General features: G+C 44.0%; 1 protein-coding gene and 2 long non-coding RNA genes across 3 annotated transcripts; all 3 read right to left on the bottom strand.

Annotated features, from left to right (window-relative positions):
- Window positions 1-2,930: 2,930 nt before the first annotated feature.
- Window positions 2,931-4,055, bottom strand: LOC121723550. Its single transcript, XR_006034976.1, has 2 exons — window positions 3,998-4,055; window positions 2,931-3,701 (listed from the first exon to the last, which is right to left on the bottom strand). It is a non-coding gene; the product is annotated as an uncharacterized LOC121723550 (long non-coding RNA).
- A 382-nt stretch (window positions 4,056-4,437) lies between these two features.
- On the bottom strand, window positions 4,438-7,757 carry LOC121724638 (uncharacterized protein K02A2.6-like). The gene is made up of 2 exons (XM_042111330.1): window positions 5,546-7,757; window positions 4,438-5,102 (listed from the first exon to the last, which is right to left on the bottom strand). Exons 1-2 carry the CDS (start codon window positions 7,731-7,733, stop codon window positions 4,438-4,440), a joined length of 2,853 nt encoding a protein of 950 aa, XP_041967264.1. The 5' UTR covers window positions 7,734-7,757.
- A 1,532-nt stretch (window positions 7,758-9,289) lies between these two features.
- LOC121723551 lies at window positions 9,290-10,414 on the bottom strand. Its single transcript, XR_006034977.1, has 2 exons — window positions 10,357-10,414; window positions 9,290-10,060 (listed from the first exon to the last, which is right to left on the bottom strand). It is a non-coding gene; the product is annotated as an uncharacterized LOC121723551 (long non-coding RNA).
- Window positions 10,415-17,536: the final 7,122 nt, after the last annotated feature.

Genomic DNA, 17,536 nt, shown 5'->3' with positions numbered 1-17,536 from the left:
CTACGGCACAATCCCATGGGCCATGAGGAGGCAGGTGGGTAGCCCTAGCCTTGGAAAAAACCTCCTTCAGGTCGAGGTAGGGTTCAGGTATCATGGGTTGATGTGAAACTGGGGGACTCTCCACTAGGGTCGAACAGCATGGCAGGCTGACAATTCCTCTGGCAGAAGGTTGACCAAGTGACACTCAGGTCTGATCAGGAGATGGAAGGGTTGTGAGTTGGAGCCACGGAAAGCCAAGAATTATTCTATGGACTGGGGCTTGAATGACTAAGAAGCTAAGACTCTCCTGATGGATCTGGTCAACAGTTAGGGAGAGGGGGTCAGTAAAATGTGTGACTAATCCTGTTCCTATGGGTCTTCCATCCAGGGCCTTCACTGGTACTGGAGAAGTCTGACTGGAATCTGTAATTCTTTTGCTAAAGCCTAATCTATGAAGTTCCCAGCAGCTCCAGAATCAATGAGTACTGAAGTGGAGAACAGTGTCTGATTGCAGGAATCAGAAATGACTGACAAGGGATTTGAAGGTTTACTCACCCCAGGAACAGAAGTTGTTCTGTCTGCATCACCTCTGGGATTAAACCTGGCTTGAGATGGTTTCAACTTGCAGTCCTGTAGTTGATGGTCAGCCGCACCACAGTACCGACACAGGCTCAATGGAATGCGTCTTCGCCGCTCTGCAGAGGGTAGACGGGCGTAATCCACCTCCATGGGCGGGGCATTGATGTTGTGGTGGGGAGGAGTCGTGGATCCCAGCAGCGTTCTCGTAGTAGCTTATCCAGCCGAATTGCTAACCCAATAAGAGCATGCCATGCGATCATCTCTGCAGGCCAGTTCTGTCTGAATATCTGCTCGCAGACCTCTTCGGAAAAGTGTACACAGAGCCAATTCATTCCAGCCACTTGAGGCTGCAATTGTTCGGAGTGCATAGTCTGCTGCTGTTCGTGCACCCTGTCGCAGCTGCAACAGACGCTCACCAGCCTCTTTGCCTTCGGTTGGGTGATCAAAAACTGATTGAAGCAGTGCCACAAAGTCATTGTAGGAACGAAATTCTGCATCGCCCTGCTCCCAAACAGCAGTAGCCCACTCAAGTGCACGTCCAGTCAGTAGGGTGATTAATGTGGAAATCATGGAGGAATCTGAGGTGTCTGCATCTGCGTAGTGAGCAAAGTAAAGAGAGCATTGTAACAAAAAGCCCTTGCATTTGGAGGGGTTACCATCATACTTGTCGGAGAGCGCAGGTTTGGGCCGTTCAGAGGTTATGGAACAGTAACAGAAGAATTAATGGTATGGGAAGTGTCTTACCATGTACCAGAGATGTTCGAATAGGCTCTGACCTTCGGCCTTCTCTGCACAAGGTGTGGGTCTGTCTTTTTATTGTGCCGTTTGGAAACAGTGTTGAAGTCAGTGGAACAAAAGTTCCAAATAGTCTGTTGGCGTTAGTCAATGCAACTCTGATAAACTGAATAACTGTGCTTCATGGTTCGCTGTCAGATTAAACATAGCCGATCTTATGGTAGAATTAGAATTATTTCCATTTTCAGTTGAACAGGTCGGTATTTAGACTTTAACTTTACAGAGATACATTCCATGATTCTAATCACTTTTCAAAATCAAATTTACTGAATTGCTCCTCACAGACTGGGACATGGGAAACTTTTTTACTTCTAAAAGTCTTGGGGTGGAAATCATTCTTATTCTTCAATCTGAAAATTGAATCATATAGGCTAGTTTTGTAGTCCCCATAAGAAATATAAGCAATTTTACAGGCAAATGTAGTGGATGGTACATTGTTGCAAAAAATATGCTTTCACACATAATGGTACCCCCACCTTAATCTACATAACTAATGAAATAAATGAATCAGTATTTTTTATGTAAAGGGAAACCTGTTTTATATTTGTTTATTATGAAATATGTCATATATTACCTAAATGCATTTTGTATGCTATAAAGGTAATAAAAAGTGGAAATAACATTTATTTGACCGGCTCTATCACATAGGGCAGTGATATGACTGTGACATGGCCTGATGTGACAGGTTCTAACAGTCACCATCTGAACTGCAATTGTGCTGCCTGTAAACATGCTAGAATCAAAAGTGACATTTTTGTTTTACAAAGACACATTTTTTCTGGGATGTTTTAATCTGACAGGGCCTGACTCTTAATCACGTCCTGCTAAGATAAAAATGCAGGTTTTACCATCACTTGATACAAGTCTATGACTCAATCAGAATCAATGTGTCACCTTTGTCAAATGATTTCATTTCCTCTGAAAGGTGTATTGGACACTTTTTATGTGGTGTTTTATGTAAACGTGACAGGACTTGACGAAACCATGGGGACAGTTGTAAAATACAAATGTAGGCATAATGTTAGCAATCTATTGCTGTTCATTAAGCCCCCCCCCCCCCCCCCCCCCAAAAAAAAAAACAAGACAGTCCATTTTTCAGGATTTTTTGTAATTTTTCTGTGAATTGTGCAGACCAATCAAATTGTCCGGACGGGCTTTATAAAATGACAGATGAGCAACAGTGCCTATTCTTTCATGTGACCTGAGTGTCTGTTGTAAGATATGGCCAGCGCAATAACTTAAAAAAAAACAAACAGAAAACATTGATTAAGGCTGATGTTCAGACTGTTCTCTACAGGATTTACAGTAGGCTATTTTGTTGCTCTGGTTAGGTATATCAAATTGTGTGCAGAGGCATTTTTGATCCTACAGTACTTTTTCGCGTAGAACCCATTTCTGCGTGGGACATTTTTATATCACGCATAGTTAATGGGATAATTTACATATTTTAATACATTAGTGAATGTAACCTAACCACACTAGCACCACCACTAGGGGTCAAAGTTAATAGATCAATATAGAAACCCAGTGTTCCCCACTATCGGGATTCAATTGAATGAATGAGGGAGTAGCCAGTGTACAAAAATACTGCACTTTAATGTCTGATTTGTTTGTAGCAGAAATATATAGATATTTATAAATACTTTAGTTGAAGTAGAGGAGGAGTTGTTACATAACCAGTGTTCTTAAATATTTCCACATACAATATACATAGCGTTATGTCAATGTGCACACACTGCAGATAGGCTACTATGCTTGCTACCAAATAAGAAAAGAAACAGAATAAATATAATCACCCCAAAAGAGGGCACAATCACTTCAATAAGGGCGAGGGATAAAGAGGTGCCAGCTGAGGATGGAATCATCCAGAGGACAATTTCATAGCCTACCCTAGCAAGGATGTAACTGGCCTAGCCACATTCACACAGCAGTTAGCTACATACTATCCCTAAGAATATAATTAGCATCACTACACACAGGTAGCTATATACTACTAGGAGTGCTACAATTAGTTCAAATATACCCCGCACAGGCAACAATCCACTACAAACTGCAACACAACAAATAATGTCACTACACACACAGACTAAGTACAGGCCTCACTGCAGCAACACTGACTAGGCTGGAGGCAGAGCAGAGTATGCTACCCTCTGTGTTCTCCCCGCCCCAGCTGACAAAGGAATAAAAGGAAAAGAGCAGGCCTCGCCCTACACAGCAAAAGAATAAATAAACACAAACTTGGAGGTGGTTTTACACACGTATAAAAGCTACATCTACCTACAGCATAACTTTAACCCACTGACATGTCATGTTTTACATAAGGGGAAAACAGTGGCTACAACTTGCTCCTGAAAATAACAAAAGATTACATTAATCCATGCACATTCAACCAACATTTCCACATGACACTAAAGACAATGAGTGCATATTCAACACACAACAGCATGTACTTTTCTCCTCTTAAGATTAACGGGTTACACTTTAATATACATAACATTTAAGATAATAGAATATTCAACAAACATTCGTGCAGCTAGCCAGCCACCCTGTCTGGACACAACACAAATGAGGAAGCTACAATATAAATACACATTAGTTATAGCAAAGCTGCGCTAAATGGACGGAAAATAAAATCATTTAATACCTGAATGTCGACGCCCCCTACATGTACCACAGCCGATGATGACCAGGCACCGGACGACTGAAACACTATCTATCAAAACACATCAAAAAGTTTGTAAGCTTATGGCCTGTAATAGTTGACATCTGCCTCAAACAATTAAACCAAAAACGCTTTCCTTACCCGCTTCGTGTTGGATCACCGCCGGCAAAGTTCCAACGCGACAAACAGTGCTCTCACCACTGCATTAGACGCACCATCTGGTTTGAAAAGAAAGAGTGACTGCTAGGTAGGCCTACTATTCTACCTGCATTACATCTGGTCACCTGAGCTGAAACGTCACGTGACTCCCTAAACTGATCGCAATGACGCCAGGTGCATCAACAGCTTATCCCTTTCCCACCCGTCACATATTCCCCCCACTTTGAAAGGCCACCGTCCCGGTGCCTGTAATCTGCTATTCTTTAATGCCATGGCCTAAAATAATAGCTGGAGTTAAAATTAACGGACTGAATGGCATATTGTTGGCCCTCCAAGTGTTGGACTGCTGATTGTGGCAAACGGAAGGGGTTGGAGTGTTGGCCTGCCCGTGCTCGTCGTGGGCGGTTGGGTGTGTCTTCTCTCACAGCCATCGCATCTTCAGCGGATTCTGACTCCACTTCCAGAGAGGGACTTGTGCCACCGACTGTAGTCATTGGGGCGGCCTGATCACCTTGTGTATCCTGGCCTTGTGTGTCCTCTTCTGACGGGCTAGGGCTGGATAATTGTTGGATGGCAGAATCCTCTTGTCTCATTTCACCGATGGGCCTTCTGAATGGCTGGTGAGGGAGAACTTGGAACCATACCTCATTCTCATCCGGCTCAATGGTCTCAGGTCTCCCCTTTTCCTTAGTTGAGTCACCTGGGATATCAACCGGAATGTCAGCATGTGGTTCATCCTGGACTGGCAGAGCTTTGAATTCTGAACGGTGGGCATTCATGTCTGGGCCCAGCCCATCTTCAGGAGTAAGGTGGTACACCAAGCCCTTCTCATCTCGGCATTTGACCACACGGTATATTCGTGGATCCCAAAGATCTTGGATTTTATGGCGGCCGATTGGGTGGTTCCTACGGTACACCCTGGTGCCCACTGGAAGGAATGATGGAGACATACTGTAACGCTCTCTAGAGACTGCTGCGGCCTCCAGGCGATTCCTGGCATCTGCATATACTTCAGCCAAATACTCTTTGTGAGTAGTGACCCAGTCAGCTGGAGGGGTGTCATCGGACTCTGCGGTCATTAGCCCCAGTAAGAAATCCACCGGGAGTTGGGGCTTCTGTCCAACATGAGCTCATATGGAGAATGGTTGGTGGATTGATGAACAGATGTATTATAAGCAAAAAGCAAGTGTGGAAGTGCTTGTGGCCACTTTTTCTTCTTCTCAGGGGAAAGGGTCCGTAGAAGGTCATGGAGCGTACGATTAAATCGTTCACATTGGCCGTTTCCTTCCGGATGATACGGGGTGGTTCGACTTTTGTCAATTCCATACAATTTGCACAGACGCTTCAATAGTTCTCCCTCAACTGCCCGGCCTTGGTCTGAATGGATCCTCTTTGGCACTCCAAAGGAGTAGAACCATTTTTCCGTAAGAACCTTGGCCACAGTCTCAGCTTGCTGATTAATGGTTGGATACGCCTGGGTAAACTTAGAAAAGACATCTGTGACAATGAGGACGTTTTCATAGCCATTACTGGCTTTCTCCATACATGTAAAGTCAATGGCGAGCACTTCCAGGGGCTTGGCAGCCAACAGGTGACCTGAATAACTGCGGGCAGTAGGGACCACCCCTTTGGCTAGGGTGCACCGCTCGCATTGTTTGCACCACTGTTCAATGGCCTGACGCATTTTCGGCCAGTAACACCTCTGGCGGATCAGTTCAGTGGTTCTTTCCACCCCCTGGTGGCCATGATTGTCGTGTAAGCTCACCAATACTTCCCTGTGCAGCAGTTTGGGCAGTAGTAGCTGTAGCGTGAAGTCCCGTGCTGGGGGTAGTTGTATCTCCCGGTACAAAATGCCTTCTTGCTCTCTGATTCTGCGCCACTGACGAACTAGCTCAAGTACCCCCGCATGCTTGGCAAAGCCTGCCACAAACCTGCGGTAATAAGAGGCAAAGCCCAGAAATGATCGTAGATGGGTCAGGGTGGTCGGTTGCTTCCACTGCAGGACAGTCTGAATCTTACCAGGATCAGTTGCCACTCCACTAGCTGATATTACATGGCCAAGATATTGCACTTCCTCCTTGAAAAAATTACATTTGCTCAATTTGAGTTTTAAGTTGTGTTCTTTAAGCCTGCTCAAGACTAATTGTAGCCGTTGTACATGCTGGTGGAAAGAAGATGAAAAGATGACTATATCATCAAGGTACAATAGCAAAGATTGAAAACTTTGATCGCCAAAAATTCTTTCCATCAGGCGTTGGAATGTACTCGGTGCATTACATAGCCCAAAGGGCATGCGGTTGAACTCAAATAAGCCAAACGGCGTACAGAAGGCCGTTTTTTCCTTGTCCCGTTCTGCCATAGGCACTTGATTGTATCCAGAGGCTAAATCGAGCGTGGAGAACAGGGTAGCTCCTGTCAGTGCATCCAAGGATTCCTCTATTCTTGGAAGAGGATACGCATCCTTCCTGGTTCTGGCGTTAAGCTGCCTGTAGTCCACACAAAGTCGGATCGCACCATCCTTCTTCTGAACCACCACGATTGGCGAAGCATATGGACTACTACTAGGCCGAGCCACCCCTTGTTCTACTAACTCTTGAACATGAGCTTTGACTTGTGCAAACTGTGATGGAGGTAGACGACGGTAACGCTGGCGTACTGGGGCTGTATCCACTAAGGGTATCTCATGTTGGATTAACACTGTACAACCCAAATCCCCATCATGTTCACTAAAGACTCCTCTGTACTTCTCTAGGAGCTCCCTAGCTTCCTGTTGTTGTGAGGAAGAGAGGTTTGGCCATTGTAACCCCAAGAAATCTACAGAGGCGGAGGTACTAGCTGCTGCGGATTGCGCACTGACTACCTGGTCATTACAGGGGGTTGGGTCTACAATATGAAGGGTTCCAAGTGTAATGCGGGGCTGGAGCCACTGATCTTCTGTCCCCACATTGACCACTGGTACATTCACTTTGCCCTGGGTGATTGGCAATAGGGCTGATGAGATAAGGAGGTTTGATGGCAATCGGCCCTCTCCATAGGGCAGTGGCTCTAGGAAGCATGATGTAACAGGGCCTGGGACGAGAGAGCAAGTTGCATGCACAAACTTAAGGCACCCAGCTGGTATGCGAAGGGCTGGCCCCGGCTGCACTACTGCCTTTCCAATGCAGCCAGAGCTAGAGAGGCGTTCTAAAATTTGGCATTCAGATAGAGCTCGTTTCCACCCGCTCTCTGCTGTCTGTATTAGTGGACAGTGGAACAAATCCTGCCCATGTTCCTCAAAAAGCTCTTGATAGCAACGGCTAATGGCATTCATCCCCAACAAACCTGGCACCGTAGTCTTCTGTTGTCGGGTGGTGGGGTCCAGTGCATCTGTAACAACTAACACTCCGATCTTTGGGAGCACTTTGCCCAGTACCTCTAAATCCAGCTCAATATATCCTAAGTAGGGAATGGCCAGTCCATTGGCTGCTTTAAGCTGTAGCCAATCACACGGCTGCATCGTTTCATTAGTCTGAGACTGCACATGCTGCCGGAAAAAGCTTTCAGTCACTGTTGTCACCATGGAACCGGTGTCGAGAAGGCATCGTGTAAGTACGCCTCCAAGACGGATGTCGATGACTGGACAACTTCCGATAAGATGTGACTTCGTCGCGAGAGTCCTATTCTGTTCTGAGCCCAACAAACCCCCTCCTGGTGCCGAGCTCCCAACACCGGAGGGCGCTAGTTTTCCTGCTGCGAGACACTATTGGTGGCTACCCCAATCTGCCCCCCGCTAGGTAAGTCACCCCGTGTTGCAACCCCCTGACCTACTGGGAGCATGGCCCTACACATTCTTGCTATGTGACCAGCTTTGTTACAACGTAAGCAGATAGGTTTCCCATCTGCTTGGAATTTGTATGGCCTAGACTGAGCAACCATCGGTCTGTTGGTGGAACTGGGAATACTATGTGGCTGTCCTAATTGAGATAGGATTGCATCTAGCTGAGCCTGCTGTTTGCGGAGGCACTCCTTCAACTCCGTTAACTCGGAGGAGGGGCTGGCTGACACTGCATTAGTATCTGCCTCATAAGAATTACAGGAGTAGGCCCGAGGCCGGGGTGTAGTTTGTGCACGCCTATTAAGCCAGTCAAGGGCTTCACTGCGTATATCCCTAAAGATTAGGCGCTGGTTGGCTGCAATTTGATCTAGCAGGTCACCTTGCAGTTTCTCATTACGAAGGCCCTCAACAAACTGGTCACGAAGGAGGCGATCAGAATGCTCTAAATCGGTGTCTTTCTCTTTAATCTGTTCCATCAACTCCATTAAAACATGTGAATACTCTCTCACAGATTCACTTTCGAACTGCCGGCGGTGATAAAACTGACGGTACAATGCGTTAAGAGATTTAGAGCAGCGAAAGTTACCCTTCAGAATCTCAAAAATTTTCTGTGGGTCATTTCGATCAGTTGCTGGACTAAACTTTATCTCCCGCTTAGCCTCCCCATCCAACAAATCGTACAGAAACAAAGCTTGCTCAAGTTTAGGCATACGACGGGTTGCTAAAGATCTGCTTGCCTCCTCAATCCAGTCTTCTACAGACATATTGTCTACAGACATTTTACCAGAGAACCGGGGACATTTTCTTTCTCGTGGTACACATACAAGACGCTCAACAGGGGTCTGGGTGATAGGATTGTCGAGAGGGTCAGAGTCTGAGTCTAATGGGTTAGAGGGACCTGCCTGCCCCCGGAGTCGCTGATTGTCAGCTTTAAGTTGGTTAACCATCTCAGTCAAACTCCTAACCTGATCCTCCAGGCTCTCCAGAGACATGTTGATGATGATGCAGCCCAACTTGAGTACGACGAGTGATGGACCTTCCTCGGAGTAACCACTGTTTTCCCACCTATCAAATGCCTTTTAAACAACCACCTCCAAAAATAAAATGAAACAGCAAAACAAAAGAAAATAAAGCAAGCAACTGAAGAGATCTACAGACTACTCCTAAACCCTGCTCGCAGCGCCAAATGTAACCTAACCACACTAGCACCACCACTAGGGGTCAAAGTTAATAGATCAATATAGAAACCCAGTGTTCCCCACTATCGGGATTCAATTGAATGAATGAGGGAGTAGCCAGTGTACAAAAATACTGCACTTTAATGTCTGATTTGTTTGTAGCAGAAATATATAGATATTTATAAATACTTTAGTTGAAGTAGAGGAGGAGTTGTTACATAACCAGTGTTCTTAAATATTTCCACATACAATATACATAGCGTTATGTCAATGTGCACACACTGCAGATAGGCTACTATGCTTGCTACCAAATAAGAAAAGAAACAGAATAAATATAATCACCCCAAAAGAGGGCACAATCACTTCAATAAGGGCGAGGGATAAAGAGGTGCCAGCTGAGGATGGAATCATCCAGAGGACAATTTCATAGCCTACCCTAGCAAGGATGTAACTGGCCTAGCCACATTCACACAGCAGTTAGCTACATACTATCCCTAAGAATATAATTAGCATCACTACACACAGGTAGCTATATACTACTAGGAGTGCTACAATTAGTTCAAATATACCCCGCACAGGCAACAATCCACTACAAACTGCAACACAACAAATAATGTCACTACACACACAGACTAAGTACAGGCCTCACTGCAGCAACACTGACTAGGCTGGAGGCAGAGCAGAGTATGCTACCCTCTGTGTTCTCCCCGCCCCAGCTGACAAAGGAATAAAAGGAAAAGAGCAGGCCTCGCCCTACACAGCAAAAGAATAAATAAACACAAACTTGGAGGTGGTTTTACACACGTATAAAAGCTACATCTACCTACAGCATAACTTTAACCCACTGACATGTCATGTTTTACATAAGGGGAAAACAGTGGCTACAACTTGCTCCTGAAAATAACAAAAGATTACATTAATCCATGCACATTCAACCAACATTTCCACATGACACTAAAGACAATGAGTGCATATTCAACACACAACAGCATGTACTTTTCTCCTCTTAAGATTAACGGGTTACACTTTAATATACATAACATTTAAGATAATAGAATATTCAACAAACATTCGTGCAGCTAGCCAGCCACCCTGTCTGGACACAACACAAATGAGGAAGCTACAATATAAATACACATTAGTTATAGCAAAGCTGCGCTAAATGGACGGAAAATAAAATCATTTAATACCTGAATGTCGACGCCCCCTACATGTACCACAGCCGATGATGACCAGGCACCGGACGACTGAAACACTATCTATCAAAACACATCAAAAAGTTTGTAAGCTTATGGCCTGTAATAGTTGACATCTGCCTCAAACAATTAAACCAAAAACGCTTTCCTTACCCGCTTCGTGTTGGATCACCGCCGGCAAAGTTCCAACGCGACAAACAGTGCTCTCACCACTGCATTAGACGCACCATCTGGTTTGAAAAGAAAGAGTGACTGCTAGGTAGGCCTACTATTCTACCTGCATTACATCTGGTCACCTGAGCTGAAACGTCACGTGACTCCCTAAACTGATCGCAATGACGCCAGGTGCATCAACAGCTTATCCCTTTCCCACCCGTCACATGAATATAAATGCATAATAAAGAAATGTATTGATAATATAGCTGTAAGTAGATGGGTTAAATAATGAGACAGAAGAGTAAGTCAAGCGGTATTGCAGCTTTATTGCAACAGGAAGCTTATGTCTCTTCACAATTGTAACAAAAAGGCCTAAATATAGCACTTAAAGGAATACGCCACCCCTAGGTGAAATTGGGTCACTCCCCGCAGTCCCTAGAGTTAGATGAGTGAGCCAAAGCGTTTTATAGCCGACCCAGCCATTGTCCTAATCTAGAAACGGCCCGGTTAGCTTTAGCTTAGCGTAGTCGCTGTAATCCGGCGATTCCAGATAGCATGTCGTTGCAAAAGTGAATCAAATAACTCAAGATTTTTTATAATTATTTCTAGTAACCTGTACATTCACATTGAGTACAAATATCAATGCAAATTAACACGAAGGGATTTACTAGACCAATTTAGATTTGGAACTATTTTCGGGCATAGCACCGGCAAAGCACCGCTGCCAGGCGCAAAGACATCACGCAGCCCACCATCGATGGCAGTATTTTATCCCACTCTGCACAGCACAAACACTCCATTTCAGTCGGCATGGGTTGGCACACTCCACACTCACACCACCAGTTCGTGTTTGCTCTCGTTCTCTCATCCGACTCGCCTTAACTAGTCGCAACGTCCTCTCTTCCCAGATCCAAAGCTCGCAACTCCTCTTCAGTGAACTCAGGTTCGAAAAGGTAGGGTCTTGGATCTTGGTAGTCGAAGTCATCATCTTCGTCTATCGTGTAATCTTCCATATTCATCGCCATTAGAACTCTTAGAGAAAGCCCACCTGTCAGTGTCAGCCTAGTAGCAGAGAACTTGGTAGTCACGCTGGTGTATTGCCGGAAGTTGAGGGTTTTCAGATGCTGCGTGATGTTTTTGCGCCTGGCAGCGGTGCTTTGCCGGTGCTCTTCCCGAAAATAGTTCCAAATCTAAATTGGTCTAGTAAATCCCTTCATGTTAATTTGCATTGATATTTGTACTCGATGTGAATGTACAGGTTACGAGAAATAATTATAAAAAATCTTGAGTTATTTGATTCACTTTTGCAACGACATGCTAGCTGGAATCGCGGGATTACAACGACTAAGCTAAAGCTAACCGGGCCGTTCTAGATTAGGACATTGGCTGGGTCGGCTATAAAACGCTTTGGCTCACTCATCCAACTCTAGGGACTGCGGGGAGTGACTCAATTTCACCTAGGGGTGGCGTATTCCTTTAACATCAATTCTCAATTCTTAACCATAAGCACCTCTCCTTTAGACTACAACCTACCCCTTCTGAACATCACTGGCATCACAAGAATTTCAGTCATTCAGATATTTTTCAATCATACCATTTTGTATTATTTTTTTGACAGTTTTTTGTGTACATATACATATTATGTGTCATTTGTGTCCATGAGTATTTCAGTCTTTGTCCTGTTTTGCATGAGGTTTGCTTTTTGTTAAAAATCTGATTGTTAAACTACTGAGGAAATTATATCTGTCACAACTTCCATTTTCATTGAAACACGTTTTCCTAAGATTTCCAGGCGCTGTGTGTGTGTGTGTGTGTGTGTGTGTTTGTGGTATTTATTTATTATTTTTTAATTATTTTTATTTTTTTTTGGGGGGGGGGGCATCATATGTGAGCATTTACTTCAGGCTGACAAATCAACTTTGTCAGTCAAAATTAACAAATGGAATGCCTCAGACTGTGGCAGTGATTTCCATAAGGTTAGCCCCTTTCAATTAGTGCCCTAGGCCTCAATTTTACATGAAGGGCCAAATCTGTGGTTGTGTGGACTGCACAGTTATCTTTTCCAATCAGATGTCATGACACTTGGGTATTTCATGCCCTTATTATGTTCAATTAAATATACTTTTTATTTCCTAGTAGGAAGGTAAGGCTCTGGGTCCATGTGTTATCGCTTTGGCTTGATCAGTTTACTTACAGGGAAATCAGAATACTGAGGCAATTTGGCAAACATTAGCATTTAAGTATAAACTGATGATAATCTTAGAAAAGAAAAAGTCTCTTTGATTAGACTTTGGCAATGATTCATAAATTGGAGTTCTGCATATCAGTGTTTTACATTTTTGATTCCTCAGTGGGGCAAGAATAACTAGGAATGTGTGTGATGGAGCATAGCTTCAGTCTATAATCAACTTGAATTTTTGGCAACTTTAGTATCACTCTTAGGGGGTTCATCAACAAAAGACACATGAAAAAAACAGTTTATTTGGCTTCATAGTAGATTTGACGTGTTGACTCTTCATTTTAGAAACAATCTATTGCAGAGGCATGCATGGAGTGTAGCATGTGCCATTTGTGGCTTATTTCAATAATGGATGTTTGTGTTGAAGTCCAACCACCAACATTTACTGCAAACTGCTTGACTGACTCCCTGTTGGGTTCCTTTGTCCTAGTTAAAGGAGACCAAAGTGTTTCACTCAATCCACAAAAAGAATAAAAAATCATATGACAAACTAAAACCTGCCAGGTCCTATAGCTTAGTTTCACCTCTGCAAACACAGTTAGCCACTGGCAGCCAGAGAGGCCAGATGGTTAACTAAAAATGTGAAAATGGAATTGTTTGTAGGTCACAGACCAGTTTGCATGAAGAATTACTGTAAGTAATCCCGTTCTCTGCATTGCACTTGCAGTTCATGAGTCAGCACAGTAACAGTTTGTTCATAGTTGTGATGCTATGGCATCAGCAATTTGTACACAGTGTGTTAGGCCAATGTATTACTAAGATTAACTTTTATAAAGCCATACAGAAATATTGAGCGTTATGTGCTTGGGCATTACTGGCCAGAATCATGAATAGGCTAACGGGTGAACTCAATTGGACCTGTATATTAAATGTAACAGATCATACTAATTTGAGGAAATTATTTGAAACAAAACTGCCATTTGAGGATACTGTTTTGACCTTGTGTTAAGGCCACAACAAAAGGAGGGAGATGAGGATGAATTTTTAACAAAAATTGTTTAATTCACTTCATGACAAATAAGCCAAGACTGTGAGATGTGTCCAAGTCAATCATCGGTAATGCATGGGTGTTGTTCGGTTTGAAATGCGGCTGAGCGCTGTGTGGTTTGTTCAAAACTCAAAGAATGACCTCCAAACCTAGCTGTTCTTTTAACTGGAGACACCTTTCCACCTACACACAAGTGTACCTCATCAGCCATATGCTGACACACCTGCAGACCAACCAGCAGACAGACACAAAAAAAGCAGAAGGCCTAGCAGGCCGTAACAGTACAAGTAGACATTTGTTGCTCTTGTGAAATAAGCTATGCACCTTCTGTTTGAAATACTGCCTCCAACAGTGGGGAAAAGTAGAAGTGTCACTGAATAAGGCTTCATAGTCTGTAATTAAAGTAGGGATGGGCAAAGCGTGGCTTTATGAAACACTGAAACAGTCGAAGCAATTGTGCCGAATTGTTCCGAAGCTTCGAAACAATTCCGACACCTCAGAGCTGTTTAGGGTGAAACAAATCTGTCAAATGCTTCGTATTGGAGACGTAGTCTTTAAAGCTCGTGGCTCGCTGTGTTACCTGTGTTCAGTCTTTAAGCAGTCATGAGCTTGAAGTCACAATAAAGAGAATGTTATTGCTGCCACTAGTGTTTTCTAAATCACTTTCTTCTTATAAAAACTCTTGATTTTTGACCATTCTGAGAGTTTAGTTGAAACTGTGTGGTTAATGATGAAGTAAGAAAACATAAACAGATACGATCTGAAACAATACCTTACAAATCAAACGGGGATCGAACCACATTTGAGCAGCCTGGGCTACCGTGCAAAAAACACCCTCACTAGCCACTACACCATCATGGTTATTGCTTAAGAAAAGTTTACACTGTTAATTGAATGGGCGGGCACACCTGCCGACACCGGTGAAATGCACCGAAGGTTCACTTAACTTTGGTCACTTGACATTTTGAACGATGTTTCGAAGCAGTGGTCACATGACATGGCTGTTTTGAACCACGTTTCAAAGCAGTGTTTCCAAACACTTGTGCTTCGAAGCCTCGACACTGATTCGAGACGTCGTTTTCAAAAGTCACACCCCTAAATTAAAGGCTTGCATCTAACCCTCAAACCGTCTTCATAGTTCATTCAAAATTGTATAAAGGACACAACGACCAACTATCCCACCTCCCGAAAAAGAAAGTGAAATTTAAAGCTATTCATGAGATGACGAGCAGTTGTTCACAACAGCTACAGTACATCTCTCATCAGCAATCCCAGTTATTCACAACAGCACAGCTACACATCTCTCATCAGTTATCCCAGTCCTCCTGCATCTGAGGGCAGCAGCCTGATGTTTCTGCAATGTGACGAAAGTAGCATTAAATCATTTCTTGTATGTGCCTCCTGGAGTCCCAGGATCTCCAAAGTATGCCCCATTGCAAAAACTCTCAGAACAAGCCCACTACCATGGGAACCAAATCAGTGCCAGGATCAACCAACATGTCTTGCCATTGCGCACTCTGGTAAACTCATGGCATTTCATCACTGATTAGTAGGATATCAACAGTTCATTGCAGTCAGGTGATGAATTTGGAAGAATTTGGAAGTGATGTATGTGAATACTTCTGGTAGTTCAGTGGTGGGTTTGTGTCTGAAATGATATGTATGTGCATATTAATCATTTGACCATTTAATGGTTATTCTGGTAGCCAGACTTTGTTGACATATTTAATAAAAACTCTTTGTTACGGCTGGATTAATCTCCAGGAAAACCTCAGTCGTTTAGCCAGTTGTTTTCTTGTCGGTGTTGAGCAAGGCATTTTTGATAAATTAATTTCCTAGTGGAACGATACAGTAAGCCATGTAAACATCACAAAAATGAGTATTTACTCTCTCTTTTAATGAATCCTTGTGGGTTGTTAACAACGCCCAAAGTACATATTATGTATGGAGAGAACACAACGAAATGGATTCTCTGGACAGAGTGTCTGCTGGCAGAAGTGACCAGTGGAATGCACTGGATGAGTCGTATGTGTGAGCCTGAGTGTCAGTGAGCCATCCTCTTCCTCTGTATGTCCACCCCCCCTCGCTTGGAGCCCTGTTGCAGCCTCTAAATCCACCTCCCCTCTTCTCGCTGGTGGGAGCAGACTTCCTGAAAACAATGGATTGGACTAATCTGCGGATTTAGCGGTGGATTTTATAAAGGCCGGTGTTCCTGGCCAAAGTTTCTCTGACCTCTTGTTAAAAACTTCTCATCTCTCCCTCCCCAGTGCTTTTTTTCTCAATGGACAATGGAGTGGACTGGATGGAGAGTGGATTACCGGAGGTGCTGTGTCTCCAATTAAAGTCTTCTCTCTCACACACCCCCTCCTCGCACAGATATCCCAGACCATTAGCCAGGCTGAAAAGGCCCATGTCGCCGTGTCACAAAGGTGCCGAGTGCTGCAGTGCCAGGCCAAAAGTCAAAGGTCAATCCCGGAAGGCCAGGGGACAGGCCTAAGAAGCAGCTCTTCGTAAAAAAAAAAAATGTAATCTCCCTGAGACTGCTGGAGAATCCACCCTGCCCTGTTGTCAACTCCTTGAATCATCCAAGACTATTTGAGGAAGTCTTTTTTTGTTGTTGTTGTAGTTTGTCTCTCTAGCTCTGTTTGGTAAGATGGCTTTGCTGTTCAAAGCTGCACTTTTAGGGGATTAATTTAGTTGAAATGTACTGCCGCCCCTCATCTCCCTTCACACTCGCCCCATGGGTCCTCACAGAGCGCTCCCCAGCCAGCCAATTTGAATGTCTAACTAGTTGATTCCCAAGTAACAATTAAAATTCCACCCTTTGGCTGGCGTTCCGCGGGCTGTCATGATGTGAATAACACAGGCTGGCACAGGCTGGGCGGCCCTGGCATGAGCTTTCAAGATGAGGGTATTATTTTAATGGAAAAGAGTTGCCTATTCATTATTTGCATGCGGCCATCACCAGGACACAAAGCACAGATAATGAAGGGGACCAGAAGCTGGCAGGCAGCCATACTTGCTAACGGCTCCAAACCTCGACCCCTAAACCAGGCAGCACGAGACAATGCCGCAGTAAACAGTCTTCGTCCAGGGCTTTGCTGCAAGGCTCATTTCATAAACAGCTCATTTGTTTCTTCTTACTTTACTATTATTTTATAGTCTGTCATCTTACTTAAAAATCTCTATGAAATAACTTATTCCCTAAAATGTTGCTGTGTGTGTTCTTTTTTTTTTCTTGATGGACTCCTGGCTGCCCTTCTCTGTCTTTCCCAGAAATAGTTGCCTTTGCAATGAAGACAATTCACTCAGACATATGCCAAGCTCAAGCAGAGGTGGCAGAATGAATGGGGCCTTCTAAAGCTCTCAGGCTTCCTGTTTATACACAAGTGCTCTTTTTCATATGCAGAAGTTGATGTTCTATACATGCTGTGTGTGTGTGTGTGTGTGAGAGAGAGAGAGGTTATGGTGTTTTGTATGTGTCTGCTGGTATAGGAGAGCCACACAAGCAGTGGCGCATGTGGAGTTCTCAAACAACAGTGCACGCAACAGACCACCTTTCAAGAGATGCTTGCTGTTTGAATGCTTTGTGAACCACTGCTCAGACTCTAAGTCACAACATGTGTCTGTTCTGTACGGAGTATTTGTTTTTGGAGGAGACGTGCCTAGATGATGAACCCACTGACTGATGATCTTGCAAAGCACCCATAGGCAAGCAAAATGTGAACCATGTGCATGATGCACTCCTGGAAGGAAAGCCACAATGGCAGGTCAAGGAGATGTGGTGTGCA

Source organism: Alosa sapidissima, chromosome 11 (genome assembly GCF_018492685.1).
Source record: "Alosa sapidissima isolate fAloSap1 chromosome 11, fAloSap1.pri, whole genome shotgun sequence".
Taxonomy (NCBI): Eukaryota; Metazoa; Chordata; class Actinopteri; order Clupeiformes; family Clupeidae; genus Alosa; species Alosa sapidissima.
Note: the sequence above shows the minus strand (reverse complement) of the source record. Positions and strands in the feature narration are given on the sequence as shown.

Excerpts from the sequence above, each read along its gene's own strand:
- LOC121724638 (XM_042111330.1), bottom strand. The coding sequence starts at position 7,733 with ATGGTGACAACAGTGACTGAAAGCTTTTTCCGGCAGCATGTGCAGTCT. Across the intron at positions 5,103-5,545 it reads GAGGATCCATTCAGACCAAG|TGGGCACCAGGGTGTACCGT; the intron begins GCCGGGCAGTTG and ends CATTCCTTCCAG.